The sequence below is a fragment of the Macaca nemestrina genome, chromosome 4 (genome assembly GCF_043159975.1).
Source record: "Macaca nemestrina isolate mMacNem1 chromosome 4, mMacNem.hap1, whole genome shotgun sequence".
In the NCBI taxonomy this organism is placed as follows: domain Eukaryota; kingdom Metazoa; phylum Chordata; class Mammalia; order Primates; family Cercopithecidae; genus Macaca; species Macaca nemestrina.
In genome coordinates this window covers 155,598,246-155,614,827 of record NC_092128.1, presented here as the reverse complement: position 1 = coordinate 155,614,827, position 16,582 = coordinate 155,598,246, and the positions used below count along the sequence as shown (strand labels likewise).

Sequence of the window (16,582 nt, the reverse complement as noted above, 5' to 3'; positions counted from 1 at the left end):
TGTGAATATTTTTAGCCAGAGGAAGGTGTGAGTCATTCCAAAGAAATCTAGAGGACAGCCTGAGAAACAATACACTCACCACTTTCTAACCTAAAAAATAACCTGTTTTTTGGTGAGGAAAAAAGGTAAATAGTGCCTTAAACTTTTTTATTACTCACCCTGCAGTTTCTTTTCTGATTCCGAGATGCTTGTGAGAGCTTCAGCCATCTAGGAACGTGTATGCTGCTGCTTGACCACGGAGTAGCAGGTAGTTCTCTTTTAGTTAATAAAATAAAAGCTGATTTCAAAAGACTGAGAACATTTTGACACAGAGGATTTAGAAACATCTTGAAGAGCGCTCTGAGTTTCTCTGTGTTTCTTGGAAGGTGCCCCCGTTTTCATGAGTCAGTCACTTCAGGGCTCCCCAGGTCTTTTTCTCAGGCTATATTAGGGGACTAGATAAGCCAGCAGTGTTCCTGGGCTTGTGACTATGGAAACACTTGTCTCCTCTGTTTAGAAAACACTGCCGCTGGCTGTGTTGCCTGGGAGTTTTGATGGTGACCTGAGTTGAGTTGCATGTAGGCGGCTCAGGTTGACTAAGACAGGACTGCCCTGGATTTCCCGCTCATTAAACACTCTGCATTTCTTTCCTTCCCTCTGCAGTATGGTTTGAAGTGGTGAACATGGATTTTTCTCGGCTTCACATGTACAGTCCTCCCCAGTGTGTGCCGGAGAACACGGGCTACACGTATGCGCTCAGGTGAGTGTGCACCTGCACGTGGGGGCCTGGCCTTGCGATGCCCAATCGCTGCCGCGGTGGCGTGGACCTTAGCAGGAACTCGATAGTACTGCTGACTGCATGCTATATTTTGAAGGTGAAAAAAAATGGTAAACTGTATCTTACGGCTTTAGGGTGGTTTTGAAAGCTGCGTTTCCGAATCTGTTTATCCTGGTGACTGGGTGGTTAGTCATCACACATGGCGTGCTGGCTTCAACCACACCCAGGCGGTGGTGATCCGGAGAAGTCTCTGTGGTGATGGCTGGGGTTTGTGATGTGTATCAGTGGCTTGGTATTTTTGAGTTAACATAAGTAACCTGGAAAATTATTTCCCATTTGAAAGGAAGCATCATAGAACAGTGTTGAAGCTCAAGGTTTCAAGAACACAACTTTTGTCTGAGGCTGAGTTTTCTGCTTTTATTCATATTCTGATCCACTCAAACCGAGAGACGTTTGAGTCTGAAGAGGTGCTGGCCCTGCCCCTTGTGTTTTCAGTTTACCAGGTAGAAAGGGTGACTGAAACGAAGCTTGCGTTTGATGAAATTACGGGTTAGCGCCAAGGGAAAATATACAACGAAACAGGCCAGGATTTGATCAGCAGGTCGAAAAACTTGTGTACCCAAGCAGATGTTTAAGGCACCAGGAAAATGCTTGTGTAATTTTTTCAGAGGCTTGTCTTTTTTTTTTTTTTTTCTTTTGGAGACAGAGTCTCACCCTGTCACCCAGGCTGGAGGGCAGTGGTGCAATCTTGGCTCACTGCAACATCCACCTCCTGGATTCAAGCAGTTCTCCTGCCTCAGCCTCTGGAGTAGCTGGGATTACAGACATGCGGCCACCATGCCCGGCTAATTTTTCTGTTGTTAGTAGAAATGGGGTTTCACCATGTTGGCCAGGCTGATCTCAAACTCCTGACCTCAGGTGATCTGCCCGCCTCAGCCTCCCAAAGTGCTGGGATTACAGGCATGAACCACCACGCCCGGTCTCAGTGACTTATCTTCTAAAGAGTGAAAATGTAATTGAAACTGTAAGAAAATTAGAAAATATTTTAAGAAAAATACTTCTTACCAGCATTAGTCAGATCTCACATTTGATGATTGAGTTTTTAATTCACAATTCTAGGTCACATCACACTTCCATAGCAACACACTCTGTTTTGTAAAAGTCCTGTGTTGGTTAGAACAGAACGGGTAGGCCAGCTCAGGGAGACTGCTCCTTCCTTCAGACCGTGCAGCATGAAACAGTGATTTATGGTCATTTATTGTTGCTTTTCTGACCTATTTTAAATAGAGTTTTAAAAATGTCTGTGTGTGTTTCTCTACCTTAGGAGAGCAACACTTAACTTCATTGAAATTCACAGCCTTTCTTCAGTGAGACCTGTGGGCAGACCTCTGTGGCAGCTGGACTGGGAAATGCAGGGGGAAGGTGGGCAGGGGCTGGCAGGAGTGGTGTAGGCTGGGCTGGGAATTTAGATTCTTGGTGGGCAGGGGCTGGCCGGATGGTGTAGGCTGGGCTGGGAATTTGGACTCTTGGTGGGCAGGGGCTGGCCGGAGTGGTGTAGGCTGGGCTGGGAATTTGGACTCCCGGGCACTGGGAACCCCTGAAAGGTTTTAAAGGGGGGGATGCTCTCTGAGGTTGCTGTAGGATAGAGGTCGGGGGTTGTCCAGGAGATGGCCAGAGTGCTTTGGGGAGGCCCAGCTCTGGATCAGGACCAGAGGGAAGGACCAGCCGCCTTGCATGAGTCGAGGCCTGTGGCGCACAGCCGGAAACTGGAGGCGGGGGCCTCAGGGCTGGTCTGGACATCAGTGCCTGGGTCCACCTGGTCCTGGGCTGGCCTCCGCAACTCTTGCCACCTCAGCTGACCAGCCTTACACTGGGTCCTTACGCTCTTCTCTTTTTCCTTTCCTTAGGCCCTCGTAGCCCTGGCCTCTTCTCTGAAAGTTCTCCTTGTCTTTCAGCCCTCCCTGCATAGTCGGAAGGTGGAGCGGCTGTTCCTGATGGCTTTCTGTCTCCGTCACTACCCTCATCTTGATTCTTAGCAATTTCAGTAAACACTGAAAAGATCTTCCAGCATCCTGGCTACTCACTTTCTTTAATTAAAATTTTTTTCTCTTTTGGGGGCCAGGCACAGTGGCTCACGCCTGTAATCCCAGCACTTTGGGAGGTCGAGGTGGGTGGATCACTTGAGGTCAAGAGTTTGAGACCAGCCTGACCAACGTGGTGAAACTCCGTGTCTACTAAAAATACAAAAATTAGCTGGGTGTGGTGGCGCATGCCTATAATCCCAGCTACTCAGGAGGCTGAGGCAGGAGAATCGCTTGAACCTGGGAGGTGGGGGTTGCAGCGAGCCGAGATTGCACCACTGCACTTCAGCCTGGGAGATGGTGTGGGACTCCGTCTCAAAAAAGTAAATAAAATAATTTTTTTTCCTCTTTTGGAAAATGACAATATGCACGTTGAGAGAACAGTGACAAGCCTATTTGCCGGCGACTGGCTTCGACAGTGATGCATACGGGTTTTCCGCCCCCACCCAGCACTTTGGAGCCTCTGTGACCAGTGCTTCAGCTCACGGGTTTCCAGCCGGCCGTCCTGCTGCACCAGTGGCCTGGCACTCTCCCTGCTGGGACAGGGTGGGCCCGAACACTTCCTCCCACGTTCCCCTGGAACTTCACTGGATTATTTAAAGCCAGTCTCTGAAAGATAATGGTATATTTGGCCGGGCATGGTGGCTGACGCCTGTAATCCCAGCACTTTGGGAGGCTGAGGCGGGCGGATCATGAGGTCAGGAGATGAGACCATCCTGGCTAACATGGTTAAACCCCCTCTCTACTAAAAATACGAAAAATTAGCCGGGCGTGGTGGCGGCGCCTTCAGTCCCAGCTACTAGTGAGGCTGAGGCAGGAGAATGGCGTGAACCTGGGAGGTGGAGCTTGCAGTGAGCCAAGATCGTGCTACTGCTCTCCAGCCTGGGCGACAGAGCGAGACTTCATCTCAAAAAAAAAAAAAAAAAAGATATATTTAAAATAACCCAAATACCACTGTCATCCCAGTCATTTAAAGGGGTTCTTAATGTATTTAGTCAGTGTTCCAATATCCCAGATCCTTGAATTTTCTCTTTCACAATTAACTTTTTTAAAATTAGCCTAAACAGGATCCTCATGTTACATTGGGTGATTTCCCTCTTAAGTCTCAATCTGTAATTCTTGTCAACTGGTAGTTAAGTCTGGAAGTGCGGTCATTTTTTGGTTTATTTCTTTATTGGCGTGACTCTGTGACAGATGGTGTTACGGGATGTAGCTCCCTGTCACCGTCTTAAGTCTGTGCTGTCTGGTGTGTCTCCTCTGATAGCGCTGAGGGTGATTGATGATGGCAGCTGAACCCAGCCGCAGTAAAATCCAGCCATTGGCGATGGTGGCCTTGAGCTTCAGGGTCAGCAGAGGATGCTTCCCAGAGCCCTCGGACCTGACGTGCTGCTGCCCACGCTCAGACCCAGGGGCGCTGGAGACGTGAGGGTCCCACCATCCAGCCGCTCACGGGGCTATTGGTTGTGGAAGCCAGAAGAAGAGAGTTTCCAGAAGGGGGGACTTGCCAGCAGGGGCAGATGCTGCTGTAGGTCAGGAAGATGGGGTGACTCATCCATGGAGGTCGGGGGGCCTGGCGGAAGCTGCTTCAGAGCCTCCACCAGGCAAGGAACGGGCGGAGACTGGCCGGGGCTACAACCAGTCGGCTGCTGGGGGAGGTGGAGAGGCCTGGCTCTGAGTGGAAATTGTTTGTTTTTTACCATGGGGTGAGCCAAGCGTGTGTCTAGATGCTGGTGGTCAGGAGCCAGTAGAGAGAAGCTGAAGATGTAGGAGAACGAGGAAGGGTCTCCTACAGAGAGAGGAGGGCAGGAGAAACTCCATCCAGAGCATGCAGGCTTGGCTCGGGATTCCTCTTCCATCGCAGCAGGCAGGAAGGGTGCGTCAGGGTAGAACATGAGTGAACGTATGAGTACATTCATAGGAAGAGATTGATTATGTGGAATTGGCTCATGGAGGCTGGCAAGGCCCAAGATCTTCAGGTTGAGTTGGCAAGTGGAGACTCAGAGCAGCCGATGGTGTAAGTTCCAGGCCAAGTCCAGAGGCCCGAGACCCAGGAGAACCACAGTATAGTTTCAGTTTGAAGGTGGGCAGGCTCAAGACCCTGGAAGAGCTGATGTTCCGTTTTGAGTCTGAAGGCAGGAAGCAGCTGGTGTTCCAGCTCCAGGCTGTCCGGCAGGAGGAGCTCCTTCTTACTAAAGCCTTCCTGTTCTGTCCAGGCCTTCAGCTGATGGAGGACAGTCTGCTTTCCCAGTGTTTTGATTTTGATTGGAATGTTACTGTCCTCCAGAAACACCCTCACAGATACACTCAGAATAATGTTGGAGCAAATATCTGAGCGCCCAAGGCCCAGTCAAGTTGACACATACAGTTAACCCCTGCAGAGGGAAAGGATGGGCGGGGTCGAGGAGGAGGCAGTTTTCTGATGGCATCTGGCTTTTCTGGGAAGAAAAATGTAGGGCCTTCCCGACAGAGACCGAGAGGTGGAGGGAAGAGATGGTGACGTCAGACATGGGGCTATGGAGGGGGTCTGAGAAGGCCACTGAGGGCTGGGCACACATGGCCCCCAACACATGGATGGCGTGAGGACCTGGGGACCGCAGATCAAGACGCACTCGCACCTGCAACATGGGGGAACTTGAGAGAAAGCATTCGGGCCCACCCAGTCCTGGCAGGGAGAGTGCCAGGCCACTGGGGCAGCAGGACAGCAGACTGAGGAACCCTTGTGAGCTGAGGCCCCGGTCACAGAGGCTCTGAAGAGCGGGGGCGGGCAGGGGTCTGCGGCCGGAAGAGCGGGGGCGGGCAGGGGTCCGCGGCCGGAAGAGCGGGGGCGGGCAGGGGTCCGCGGCCGGAAGTGCTGGGGCGGGCAGGGGTCCGCGGCTGGAAGAGTGAGAGCGGGCAGCGGTCCGCGATTTGAGTTGGTGTCAGGGCACAGCCATCACGCTCCGTGAGCAGCGGTCTGAAGCTCAGAAGTCTCAGACACGTGGACTGTGCACCTTTCGGTCTGGCACACCTGAGCTGAGTTAACCTTGTGTGCCTTTGTTGGGCAGGTACTGTGGGTCCAGCACCTGCCCAACAAAGTACAAAGTACATCTAAATAACACATTTTTGAAAGAACAGTGCATAACTAATGAGAGAAAGACATTAAAACTTGATGTTCTTACAGGTGAGATCTCCAAGTTATCTTCAGGGTTTTCGTCAGTCCTGTCTCCTTGTTCTGTCACTTAATTCTCTCTAATCCTAGACTGGACACCTCCATTTGAAATTCTGTGTTCCCCCAAACATTGTAGAAAAGGTAATAAAGTGCTGTAATACTGTAGCCTACTGGGCTGCGTTGTGTCCTGGGATGGTGCTGGGCCAGCATCCGTGTCCTCCTGTCTCTCCTGGACGCTGGTGTCCTCCTGCAGGGCCCTGGGCACACCTGTCTGTAGGAACCATGATACGGATGGTGGCTGGGTTGACAGCCTAGGCTGGCGAGCAGAGGTGGCTTGTGACATTCCTGAACTGCACCTGAGCTGTGATGCTGATGGAATCGTGGGTGCTGGGACTGGAAGGGACACTGAGCTCACCTGATGCCGTGGATGAGGGAGGCTGGAAGGGACCCTGAGCTTATCTGATGCTGTGGTTGAATGGCTGAGACTCAGGAGCTTTCCTCACTTGGGTGCCTGCTTTCTGTTGGGACTTGAAATTTTAGTCTTTGAACTCAAAGCCGTGGAATTCCCGGTCCCTCCCGCCCTCCTTCCTTTCCCCTCCTCTCTTCCCTCCCTGACTTTTAAGCATGGCTTCCTTACCTTGAGGAGTCTGGTGCGGTACAGCTCAGGGTGAAGATGCTTTGACTGGCTGTGGTAGCCAGCATGAAGATCCTCTCATGCTTTTACACGTCTGTGTGTGGATGGGTACGTGGTGGTATTTTGTCGTTTATTCTAACATAGATAGGATGGTGCTAGGGTTTTTTTGTCGACCAGTGTACCTGGAAGTCTTTCTGTGACCGTGTGCAGGTCTCCCTGTGTTCTCATGGCCCTGCAGCATTGTGTAGTTGGAATGTGCCCTGGTTTGCCTGCCCGTTCCCCTGTGGGTGGCGTCCCCGTGCCTGTTCCCCTGCGGGCGGCGTCCCCATGCCCGTTCCCCTGTGGGTGGCATCCCCGTGCCCGTTCCCCTGCGGGTGGCGTCCCCGTGCCCGTTCCCCTGTGGGTGGCATCCCCGTGCCCGTTCCCCTGCGGGCGGCGTCCCCGTGCCCATTCCTCCGTGGGTGGCGTCCCCATGTCTTGCTGCTGTGACAGCACTGCCGTGAGGGTCCTTCCACATGGCTTCCTCACCAGCACCCTTTCTTTTTTTTTTTTTTTTTTTTTTTGAGGCGGAGTCTTGCTCTGTCGCCCAGGCTAGAGCTCAGTGGTGCAATCTCAGCTCACTGCAAGCTCCGCCTCGGGTTCATGCCATTCTCCTGCCTCAGCCTCCCAAGTAGCTGGGACTACAGGCGCCCGCCACCACGTCCGGCTAATTTTTTTGTATTTTTAGTAGAGACAGGGTTTCACTGTGTTAGCCAGGATGGTCTCGATCTCCTGACCTCGTGATCTGCCCGTCTCGGCCTCCCAAAGTGCTGGGGGATTACAGGCGTGAGCCACCGCGCCCGGCCCTCACCAGCGCCCTTTCTACCCAAACCAGCAAGTGTTCCCAGTTTGTGTTGGAAAGCAGGGATCTCATCTCCACTTCAAACCCAGTAATTAGATCAAGAGGCTGAGTGTGGTGGTGGGAGGGTAGAAGTCAAAGAGTTTAACGGATGAATTGAAAGTCGTAATTGTCTTGGTCCATATCTACATGACAAGTTCTGATTTGAAATCAGATTGTTTTTTTAAACTAGCATCACAATTGTGTAAAATATTCTGCTAGAAACAAACCCTGCTTGAGATGATACTGAAATTCTGTCTAGCTTAATACCCATCATCACTGTTTAGCATAGCTTAGTGCAGTCTCTCTCTCGTCCCCACCTCAGCCTCTGAATTAAAGAACCTCTTCTTAAATTGTGTGTGGCAACTCGAAGCAGTTCGTATTAACTTACTGTTGGTCATGAACGTATGACAAGGTCTTGCTCTGCTACCCAGGCTGGAGTGCAGTGGCACAGTCATAGCTCACTGCAGCCTCAAACTCCCAGGCTCACGCAATCCTCCTGCCTAGGCCTCCCAAAGTGCTGGGATTGCAGGCGTGAACCCCGTGCCTGGCTCATCTTTTTATTTAATTACATTAATTGAATAATTATATGGAAGGTATTGGAAGTGTCTTTCTTTTGGTCACAGGCTCAAAGCAGTTTTAAATTTGTCTCAAGCCTTTAGATAAATTCTAAATTTAGAAGGGGAGCATTGACGACTCGGTCACTTGGCCTCCTCTCCTGCGTGGATTCATTTTATATGCTCTGGTGTATTGGATTAAATATTATGTCCGCGTAGTGTTGACTGGGAAACACACACTGATGTGTTTATAGCGAGGACGTAGGTGGGGGCTCAGGGCTCTAGCATATGCCCTCAAGCAGTTCTTAGGGTGAGTTGTAGACGCTAGGTCCCAGCATCTGGGAATGTGCTGACCTACGTCTGATGTGAAGGGAGAGTGGCTGGGGCAGATGTCAGGAGCCGATGCTGGCTGACCTCTGCCACCATACGTTTGCATTAGAGTGAGGTTGTCACCCAGTAATAGTTGCTCTTGAAAATCCACAATACATTGCACTCTCAGTTTATGATTTGTTCATTTTGTTTCAGAATGGGGGCTATAAGCACTGCTTTATCTCTGATTAGTTTTTTTCCTTCTAGTTCCAGTTATTCCTCAGATGCCCTGGATTTTGAGACCGAGCACAAATTGGACCCCGTATTTGATTCTCCACGGATGTCCCGCCGTAGTTTGCGCCTGGCCACGACAGCATGTACCCTGGGGGATGGTGAGACTGTGGGTGCCGACGGCGGTGCCAGCAGTGCTGTCTCCCTCAAGAACCGAGCGGCCAGGTGAGCATCGCCCTCTTGTTGTCTGTCTGATCTCTAACACCAGTTAAAACTGAGCTTCCATACTTTTTGGTCTGTAAAGCCACACCCTGTCTCTTGAGCGTAAGGATATGTGTGTGCACGCGTGTACAGACACACAAACCCGCCATATAAAGTGACAGTGTTGCTGTAAATAAAGACTGAAAGGAACTCTGGAATCTACGTGGGTTGTTTAGTATTGATGTTCTGCCGTTCATGTTTCAGGTTCTCTTCACTGGTGCACTCCACGTGCAGTGCCAGCCCTCAGGTCTGGAAGCTTGTGGTCCTGTGGTGGGAGTTGAGCCACAGCTGTCCTACCACATGTTTAAGGAGGAAGGAATCTTACAGATTACACATGGTGTTGTGGACGATCTCCATGTCCAGTTCATTCTTTTTTCTTTTTTCTTTTTTTTTTTTGAGATGGAGTCTCTCTCTCGCCCAGGCTGGTGTGCAGTGGTGCAATCTTGGCTCACTGCAAGCTCTGCCTCCTGGGTTCACGCCATTCTCTTGCCTCAGCCTCCTGAGTAGCTGGGACTACAGGCACCCACCACCATGCCTGGCTAATTTTTTTTTTTTTTTTTTTAATTTTTAGTAGAGACGGGGTTTTACTTTGTTAGCCAGGATGGTCTCAATCTCCTGACCTTGTGATCCGCCCACCTTGGTCTCCCAAAGTGCTGGGATTACAGGCATGAGCCACCGCGCCCTGCCTTTTTTTTTTTTTTTTTTTTGAGACCGAGTTTCGCTCTTGTTCCCCAGGCTGGAGTGCAATGGCGCTATCTCGGCTCACCACAACCTCCGCCTCCCCGGTTCAAGTGATTCTCCCACCTCAGCCTCCCGAGTAGCTAGGATTACAGGCGTCCGCCACCACGCCCAGCTAATTTTGTATTTTTAGTAGAGACAGGGTTTCTCCATGTTGGTCAGGCTGGTCTTAAACTCCCGACCTCAGGTGATCCGCCTGCCCTGGCCTCCCAAAGTGCTGGGATGACAGGCATGAGCCACCACGCCCGGCCTGTGACCACCTATTCTTGCTGTACTTAATACAATTCCATCTTTACCAGCAACTTAGAAATCGCTTTTAGAAAAGGGGAGGATTACATTTATAAATCACAGTTTTTTTATTTTCCGGCCTTTTTTATTTTTAGTTTATTTTAGCTTTTAACCACTTTGGGGTCATGGTGCCCAAAATAACCTGGAAACTATTTTGTGTTTACAATTTTAGAGGGAGTTCTTGGATCCCAGCTTAAAAATTCCTTTTTTATATTAACAATTGATTCATTACAGCAGAAAAGGCATAAGAAAAGGGCTTGCCTTAAAATGCTGTGTTTATCCCCAGATGAAGAGTTTGTGTTGGTCAAATGTAATCATTTTGTATTTTCTAGAAAAGATCTATAAACTTGCTGTCTTTTTTCTTCTTAGAACAGCGAAACAGCGCAGAAGCACAAACAAATCAGCTTTTAGTATCAACCACGTGTCAAGGCAGGTCACGTCCTTTGGCGTCAGCCACAGTGGCACTGACAGCCTGCAGGATGCTGTGACTCGACAGCCTCCTGTACTGGATGAGTCTTGGATTCGTGAACAGACCACAGTGGACCACTTCTGGGGTGAGTCCCTGGGAGATGCAGATCGCCCCACCTACGGTTGGGATGTCTCTCAGATTATGCTGGGGAGAGGGAGGCTATGGCCAGGTTGTTGGTTTGCAGGGATTATGCTGGGGAGAGGGCGGCTGTGGCCACATTGTCAGTTTGCACGGATTATGCTGGGGAGAGGGAGGCTGCAGCCAGGTTGTCGGTTTGCTGCATGACTGGTTGGGAGGAGCATCAGTTAGGTTTCAGGCTTGTCCTCAAATTTGATCAGGACGCTCCTTGGAAGCCACTTCCATGTGCACCTTGTCAGGTTGTCATTGGGTTATGCTAACGTATAGTGACTAGTTGTAATGGGGAGATTAAGCAGCAGGTAGTAATCTTAAAACTCTGTTTTTATAAATGCATTACTTTTGTAGAATGTTTGAACAAAGTCCAAAAACGTACCAGTGTGTTTCCAAGAAAGCTCTAAGCAATGAAGCAGCCAGGGTTAGAGAGTTGTTAGAGAATGCTGCAGGGTGAGGCATTGGCACTCAGACTTGGCTGACGTGGGGTCTGGGCAGTGTGAGCCACAACCTGGCTGGGGAGAGCATGGGGTCCCAAGGCTGTGCAAGGAGAGGGAAGCGTGGTAAGGGATGCCCAGCCGCTCATCTTCGTTCAGTTTATGTTCTGGTTGGCCCGTTTGAGACAATTAGAAGATCCAGATTAGTTCCAGAGATCGTGTGTGCTAATTTTGAGAAGACTTGATATTCGTGTTCTGTTTTGCTTAACTAGTGAGAGTGGTTACCAGGCAATGGAGAGGCATCTGCTGCTGAGGCTTGTGCCTCACTGAGCGGGCTGTGAGAAGATGGGCATTCCCCTCCTTCCCTCATGTTCTGCTTCCCTCCTTAGGCCAGGTGCTGTGTGTGCTGCCGTCTCTCTGTATTTTCTCCAAAGACAAGTTTTCACCTTCAGTCAGAAGATGGTATCTGCATCTATCTGGAGGCATTTTAGGAAATGAACCATGACCAGTGCCATAATGATTTATTAACCATTGTAACCTTTACATATTTAAAATGGGTTTTGTTCTTATTTGATAAGTTGAGCTCAACTCAACACACACACATAAAAAAATGTGTGTGTGTTTTGTGTTTTTTGTTTTTTTTTTAGGTCTTGACGATGATGGTGATCTTAAAGGTAATTATTTTCGTCCTTTTACTTTCATACACTTTTCAAAATAGAAGTTTTAGTTAAGTATCTGCAGACTGTGATAAACAGGTTCCATCTACCATCTACTATTTGAAAACTTTAGGTGGAAATAAAGCTGCCATTCAGGGAAACGGGGACTTGGGAGCCGCCGCTGCCACCGCGCACAACGGCTTCTCCTGCAGCAACTGCAGCATGCTCTCCGAGCGCAAGGACGTGCTCACGGCGCACCCCGCGGCCCCCGGGCCCGTGTCGAGAGTTTATTCTAGGGACAGGAATCAAAAACGTAAGTCTCAGTCCTTTAAAACTCAAAAAAAGATGTGTTGTCCAAATTTAGTATTTCCTTTCTATAAGCCTCAGTGTCTGCAGTATTTGTCTTAGAGACTTAAAATTATCCTTTGAAAGTGTAAGAAGTACACCCCAAATCAGCGTCATCCTGCCTGTCCTCTTTCAGCTTACGTTTTATGTGGTTAGTAATTGTGTACCTAAAAGTATTTGAAATTCTATAAATTTGGACTTGACGTGAGCAAAAGAAAGTTTCTATGTAAACGAAACTATTAAAACTACAGTCACTTTCAGATGCACACCCTGATTTTTATAAAGCAGCATGGATGTTCACGCGTGCTGAAGGAATGGCTTTGGGACGTTGCTCTGGTCGGTTCTGTGAAGTGTTTATGCCAGTGTTCCTGTCAGGAAACCATTGCCCATGGTTGGTGCCCCGTGCTTATGGTGATGGAGGGGCCTTCGGAGAACATCTGGGTCTGGGAAGGACACGTGGCTCTGGTTTGTTCTGTGACAGCAGCAGTCATTGCAGGGAACCCCCTGACATGGACAACCTCTGTCCATGGACTTCCCTCAGTGGCGACTGGGAAAGAGTGTGGGCGTCCCTGCGGGGGTGCCCTCCCAGGTCTGCAGGAGAGACAGAGCCACAGGCCCCTTTCCGGCTTCCAGGCAGGACTGCGATGCCCTGAGGGGCTGGGAGTCTGTGCCCTTCATTATTACCTGGCCTGGGATCTCTCTCACCTGTGGCAGGAAGAGGCTGGGACCCTCGGCCGGGCCGGGTGCTGCCTCATTCTCAAGCCCTTGGCACCTTGTCCTTTGAAGCCCTCATTCTGCTGTGCTTGGAGGTGCTGGAAGCCTCAGGAGTGCAGGGCCGGGTCTGTCTTATCTACTCCAAGCCTAGCTATGCCCATGACGTGGGACGTTCGTCCAGTATTATTCAAATGACCGGACATAATGAAGGATGGCAACAGGATGAAGGCTTCCGCCCTAAGAGTTCTAGCATCTTGTTTTTACCAACTTGTCTTCGTGGCCCTCACTTGTGGTTGTGTCTGCTGTGGTGGTATGGACACTGCTAGTGTTAATGCCGCACAGTAAGTGTGAAAGGGGCCGAGAAAGGTGGCGGGAGCAGGGCGGCACATGGGTTTTCCTCACGGCACTGTGCACAGTGCCCGCTTGGGTTCCTCCATGTGGACCAGCACCACTGAGCACCCACTCTGCGCCAGGCACTGTTCGTGGTGGTCACGGCAGCCCCCTTTTTACCGACAAGCAAACTGGGGCTCAGCCAGCTCAGGAGGCTCGCAGGCAGGTGGGGGAGCCTGGAGCTGAGCCCAGGTGTCTGACCCAGGTGTTTCCCCTTAACTGCCTGCCTCCATGAGCACTTGGCACCCCACGGCCTGTGCGGTGCTGCACGTGAGCCCTCGCATAGCTTACGCGACACGCACAAGGATTCCCTGTATTCAGGGTTTATTGAGGCTGTGTTTTGAAGCATGCCATTGATAGGCTGAACATAACATTTTTCTTAGAATGAAAGCACATTCCATACACTCTACTATGGCAGAATAAGGAGGTTCACAGATAATTGAGAGAAGCTACCAAACTCTGCTGTTTTCCGAAGGCCTCCCTAGGCGTGTTGTAGTAAATGTGTGTTTATGACTGACAGAATTTTGGGGATCAGGGCCCAAGCTTAGCCGTGCAGTTGAGTGTGTCTTTAGATGGAAAAGGCGTTGGTGTGGTGTGGATTGTGGCTTCCCGAAACTCATGGTACCTGCCCGCAGACGTCGGTCTCATGGCGCCTCCCCACAGATGTTGGTCTTGGGTGTTTTGGGGGAGAAAACAAGCCCCATCCTTCCCGCAGGGGTTCTGGGCTTCACACCTGCCTCACCCTCTCAGATGAAGGCCAGGACTTGTGCGGCCCACATTAGTGTTCACCCTGTATTACAGTAAAATATGTTTATCAAAGAACATTGGAAAATCAGGCACAAAGAAGAAAATAAAAATCACCTACAAGCTGCCACACCAGAAAAAAAGCACACTTCCAGAAATTTCCTCTCTACGTACTTACAGTCAGATTGCGTGAATTGGTTGCATAATCATATTTACTTAAAATAAATATGGCTTTCCTCAAGTATAAATTTTCTCTCCACATTTTCTTTATTTTTGTTTTCATGTATGTATTGTAATGTTCTCTCTAAAGTCTTTCAGTAGTACAGATAAAGTAAGTCCTTTCCCCCCACCCAATCCATCTCCTCCTGGGGGAACCACGGCTAATGATAATAGTTGAATGGGAATTCTTACGCTTTTTAAAATGCGGTAAAATTCAGATAACATGAAATTAGCCATTAAAATGTACGGGTTAGGAGTAGTCAGCCTCCTGTTGCATGACTGTCCTGGGATTCTCTTATGCACCTGCAGAACCGTGCAGTTTTGGCTTTGTTTTTCCTTAAATGCCATCATGGTGTATGCACAGTTTAGCCTTTCTTTTCATTTTATGTGTTAATTGATGCTTGTATGGTGTTTTTTTTTTTTTTTTTTTTTTTTTTTTTTGAGACAGAGTCTTGCTCTGTTGCCCAGGCTGGAGTACAGTGATGTGATCTCAGCTCACTGCAGCCTCCACCTCCCGGTTTCAATCAGTTCCCCTGCCTCAGCCTCCCGAGTAACTGGGACTACAGGCGCATTCCACCACGCCCGGCTAATTTTTGTATTTTTAGTAGAGTTGGGGTTTCACCATGTTGGCCAGGCTGGTCTTGAACTCCTGACCTCGTGATTCACCCGCCTTGGCCTCCCAAAGTGCTGGGATTACAGGCATGAGCCACCATGCCCCACCCAACACACATTGTATCTTCTGAAGTGAGAGGTGGCACATGCCTGCAGTCCCAGCTACTTGGGAGGCTGAGGCAGGAGGATTGCTTGAGCCCAGGAGGTCGAGGCTACAGTGAGCTGAGATCGTACCCCAGCACTTCAGCCTGGGCAAGAGTGAGACCTGTCTCAAATCAATAAATTAAAAAATAGGCTGGATACTGTGGCTTATGCCTGTAATCCCAGATCTTTGGGAGGCAAAGTTGGGAGGATCACATGAGGCCTGGAGTTTGGGACCAGCTTGGGCTGTAACATAGCAAGATCCTATCTCTAAAAAAGCAGAAACAAATTAGCTGGGCATGATGGCATGTGCCTGTACTCCCAGCTACTCAGGAGGCTGAGGCAGGAGGATCACTTAGGCCCGGAGTTCAAGGCTGCAATGGGCTATGATCATCCCACTGCTAGGCGACAGAGAAAGACCCTGTCTCTAAAAAAAAAAAATTAAGAATAAAAATAATAAATAGGAAAGGAGGTGATTCTGGAGGTGATTCCGGTGCTCCGGTGTCCCATCCTTAAGCTGGTGGGTCAGAGGCCATGAAGCAAATGGCTGTTTGGCAGTATCTGAATGTGGTAGTATATGTGTAAACAGCATTGGAGTGAAGTGGCCGTGACTCGGGGACTCTGTAGATGATTGCTAGTGCGGCAGCAGAGCTGGCGGCCTTCCCCAGGGGTTACCCTGCAGCCCCCTCTCCGGGGTCGCCCGGGGGTTACCCCGCAGCCCCCTCTCCGGGGTCCCCCGGGGGTTACCCTGCAGCCCCTCTCCAGAGTCCCCTGTCCACCACCAGCTGGGCTGTTCCCCAAGTGATTATCTTTGGTGTCCATTCTAAAAGTGCCTGAAATGAGTAATTTGGCTACTTGACTTATCAGGAAGTAGATGTTGGCTTTATGGGAAGAAATAACGCGTGTTCATGGTTTTTTAATAGGCGGTGCGTCTTTCTACGTGAATAGGATTTTGTGGCTGGCCAGATACACTGCGTCATCTTTTTCATCATTTTTAGTTCAACTTTTTCAAGTGGTTTTAATGAAGCTCAATTATGAATCAGAAAATTACAAATTGAAAATTTATGAATCAAAAGATTGTGAATCCGAAAGCTTTAAATCAAAAAGCCATGAATCAAAAGGTATTTAAATATTTTTTCCCTCCTTCTTCCACCAGTCGCTTTCGCGGTGGAGAAAGCACTGTGCTTTTCCTCGCCCGGCGCCTCCCTCACTGCCTCCTCCTGCAGTCTTGGTGCTGGCCCTCTCCTGGCTTCCCCCTCTGGATCTTGCATCTCTGGGAGCTTGTGGAACTTTTCCTTTGTTCTGTGTGTAGTTCGGTTCTCTCAGAGCTGATCAGTGTTGAAACAGCTTTAAGGTTATTTCTTAAATGAAAAGTTAATGTGCTCAACTTTTGATTTTTATTACCTTTTTAAAGCAAAAACTTTACCTGAGTGGTATTTAGAACCTATTTTTTGAGAATTTTTTTTTTTGAGACGGAGTTTCACTCTTGTTGCCCAGGCTGGAATGCAATGGCGCGATCTCAGCTCACTGCAAACTCCGCCTCCTGGGTTCAAGCAATTCTCCTGCCTCAGTCTCCCGAGTAGCTGGGACTACAGGCGCCCGCCACCACGCCCGGCTAATTTTTTATATTTTTAGTAGAGATGGGTTTCACCATATTAACCAAGATGGTCTTGAACTCCTGACCTTGTGATCTGCCCACCTCAGCCTCCCACGTGCTGGGATTACAGGCATGAGCTGCTGCGCCCGGCCCAGAACGATTTTAAGCTGATGTTTGTATTGTTTGGACTGCGCACGGGATTTAGCCAGGGGGTGGGGGGTCTTTCCCGTCTCTTCTCGTGGCCCGGG

The 16,582-nt window shown here is 49.6% G+C and overlaps 1 protein-coding gene across 31 annotated transcripts in view; it reads left to right on the top strand.

The window, feature by feature from the left end:
* Positions 1–16,582, top strand: part of LOC105483427 (Sad1 and UNC84 domain containing 1) — a 57,359-nt gene that overhangs the window by 15,111 nt on the left and 25,666 nt on the right. For 10 of the 31 annotated variants that reach the window (XM_024793297.2, XM_024793296.2, XM_071095476.1 and 7 more), the window contains exons 1-6: positions 162–247; positions 643–739; positions 8,631–8,819; positions 10,251–10,435; positions 11,564–11,590; positions 11,706–11,885. In XM_024793297.2, the coding sequence (XP_024649065.1) occupies positions 220–247; positions 643–739; positions 8,631–8,819; positions 10,251–10,435; positions 11,564–11,590; positions 11,706–11,885 (706 nt within the window). In that variant the 5' untranslated portion in view covers positions 162–219. Of the gene's footprint in view, positions 1–161; positions 248–642; positions 740–8,630; positions 8,820–10,250; positions 10,436–11,563; positions 11,591–11,705; positions 11,886–15,660; positions 15,859–16,582 lie in introns of those variants that run through there. The other 21 variants (XM_071095478.1, XM_071095477.1, XM_071095473.1 and 18 more) reach the window with 3 other exon arrangements.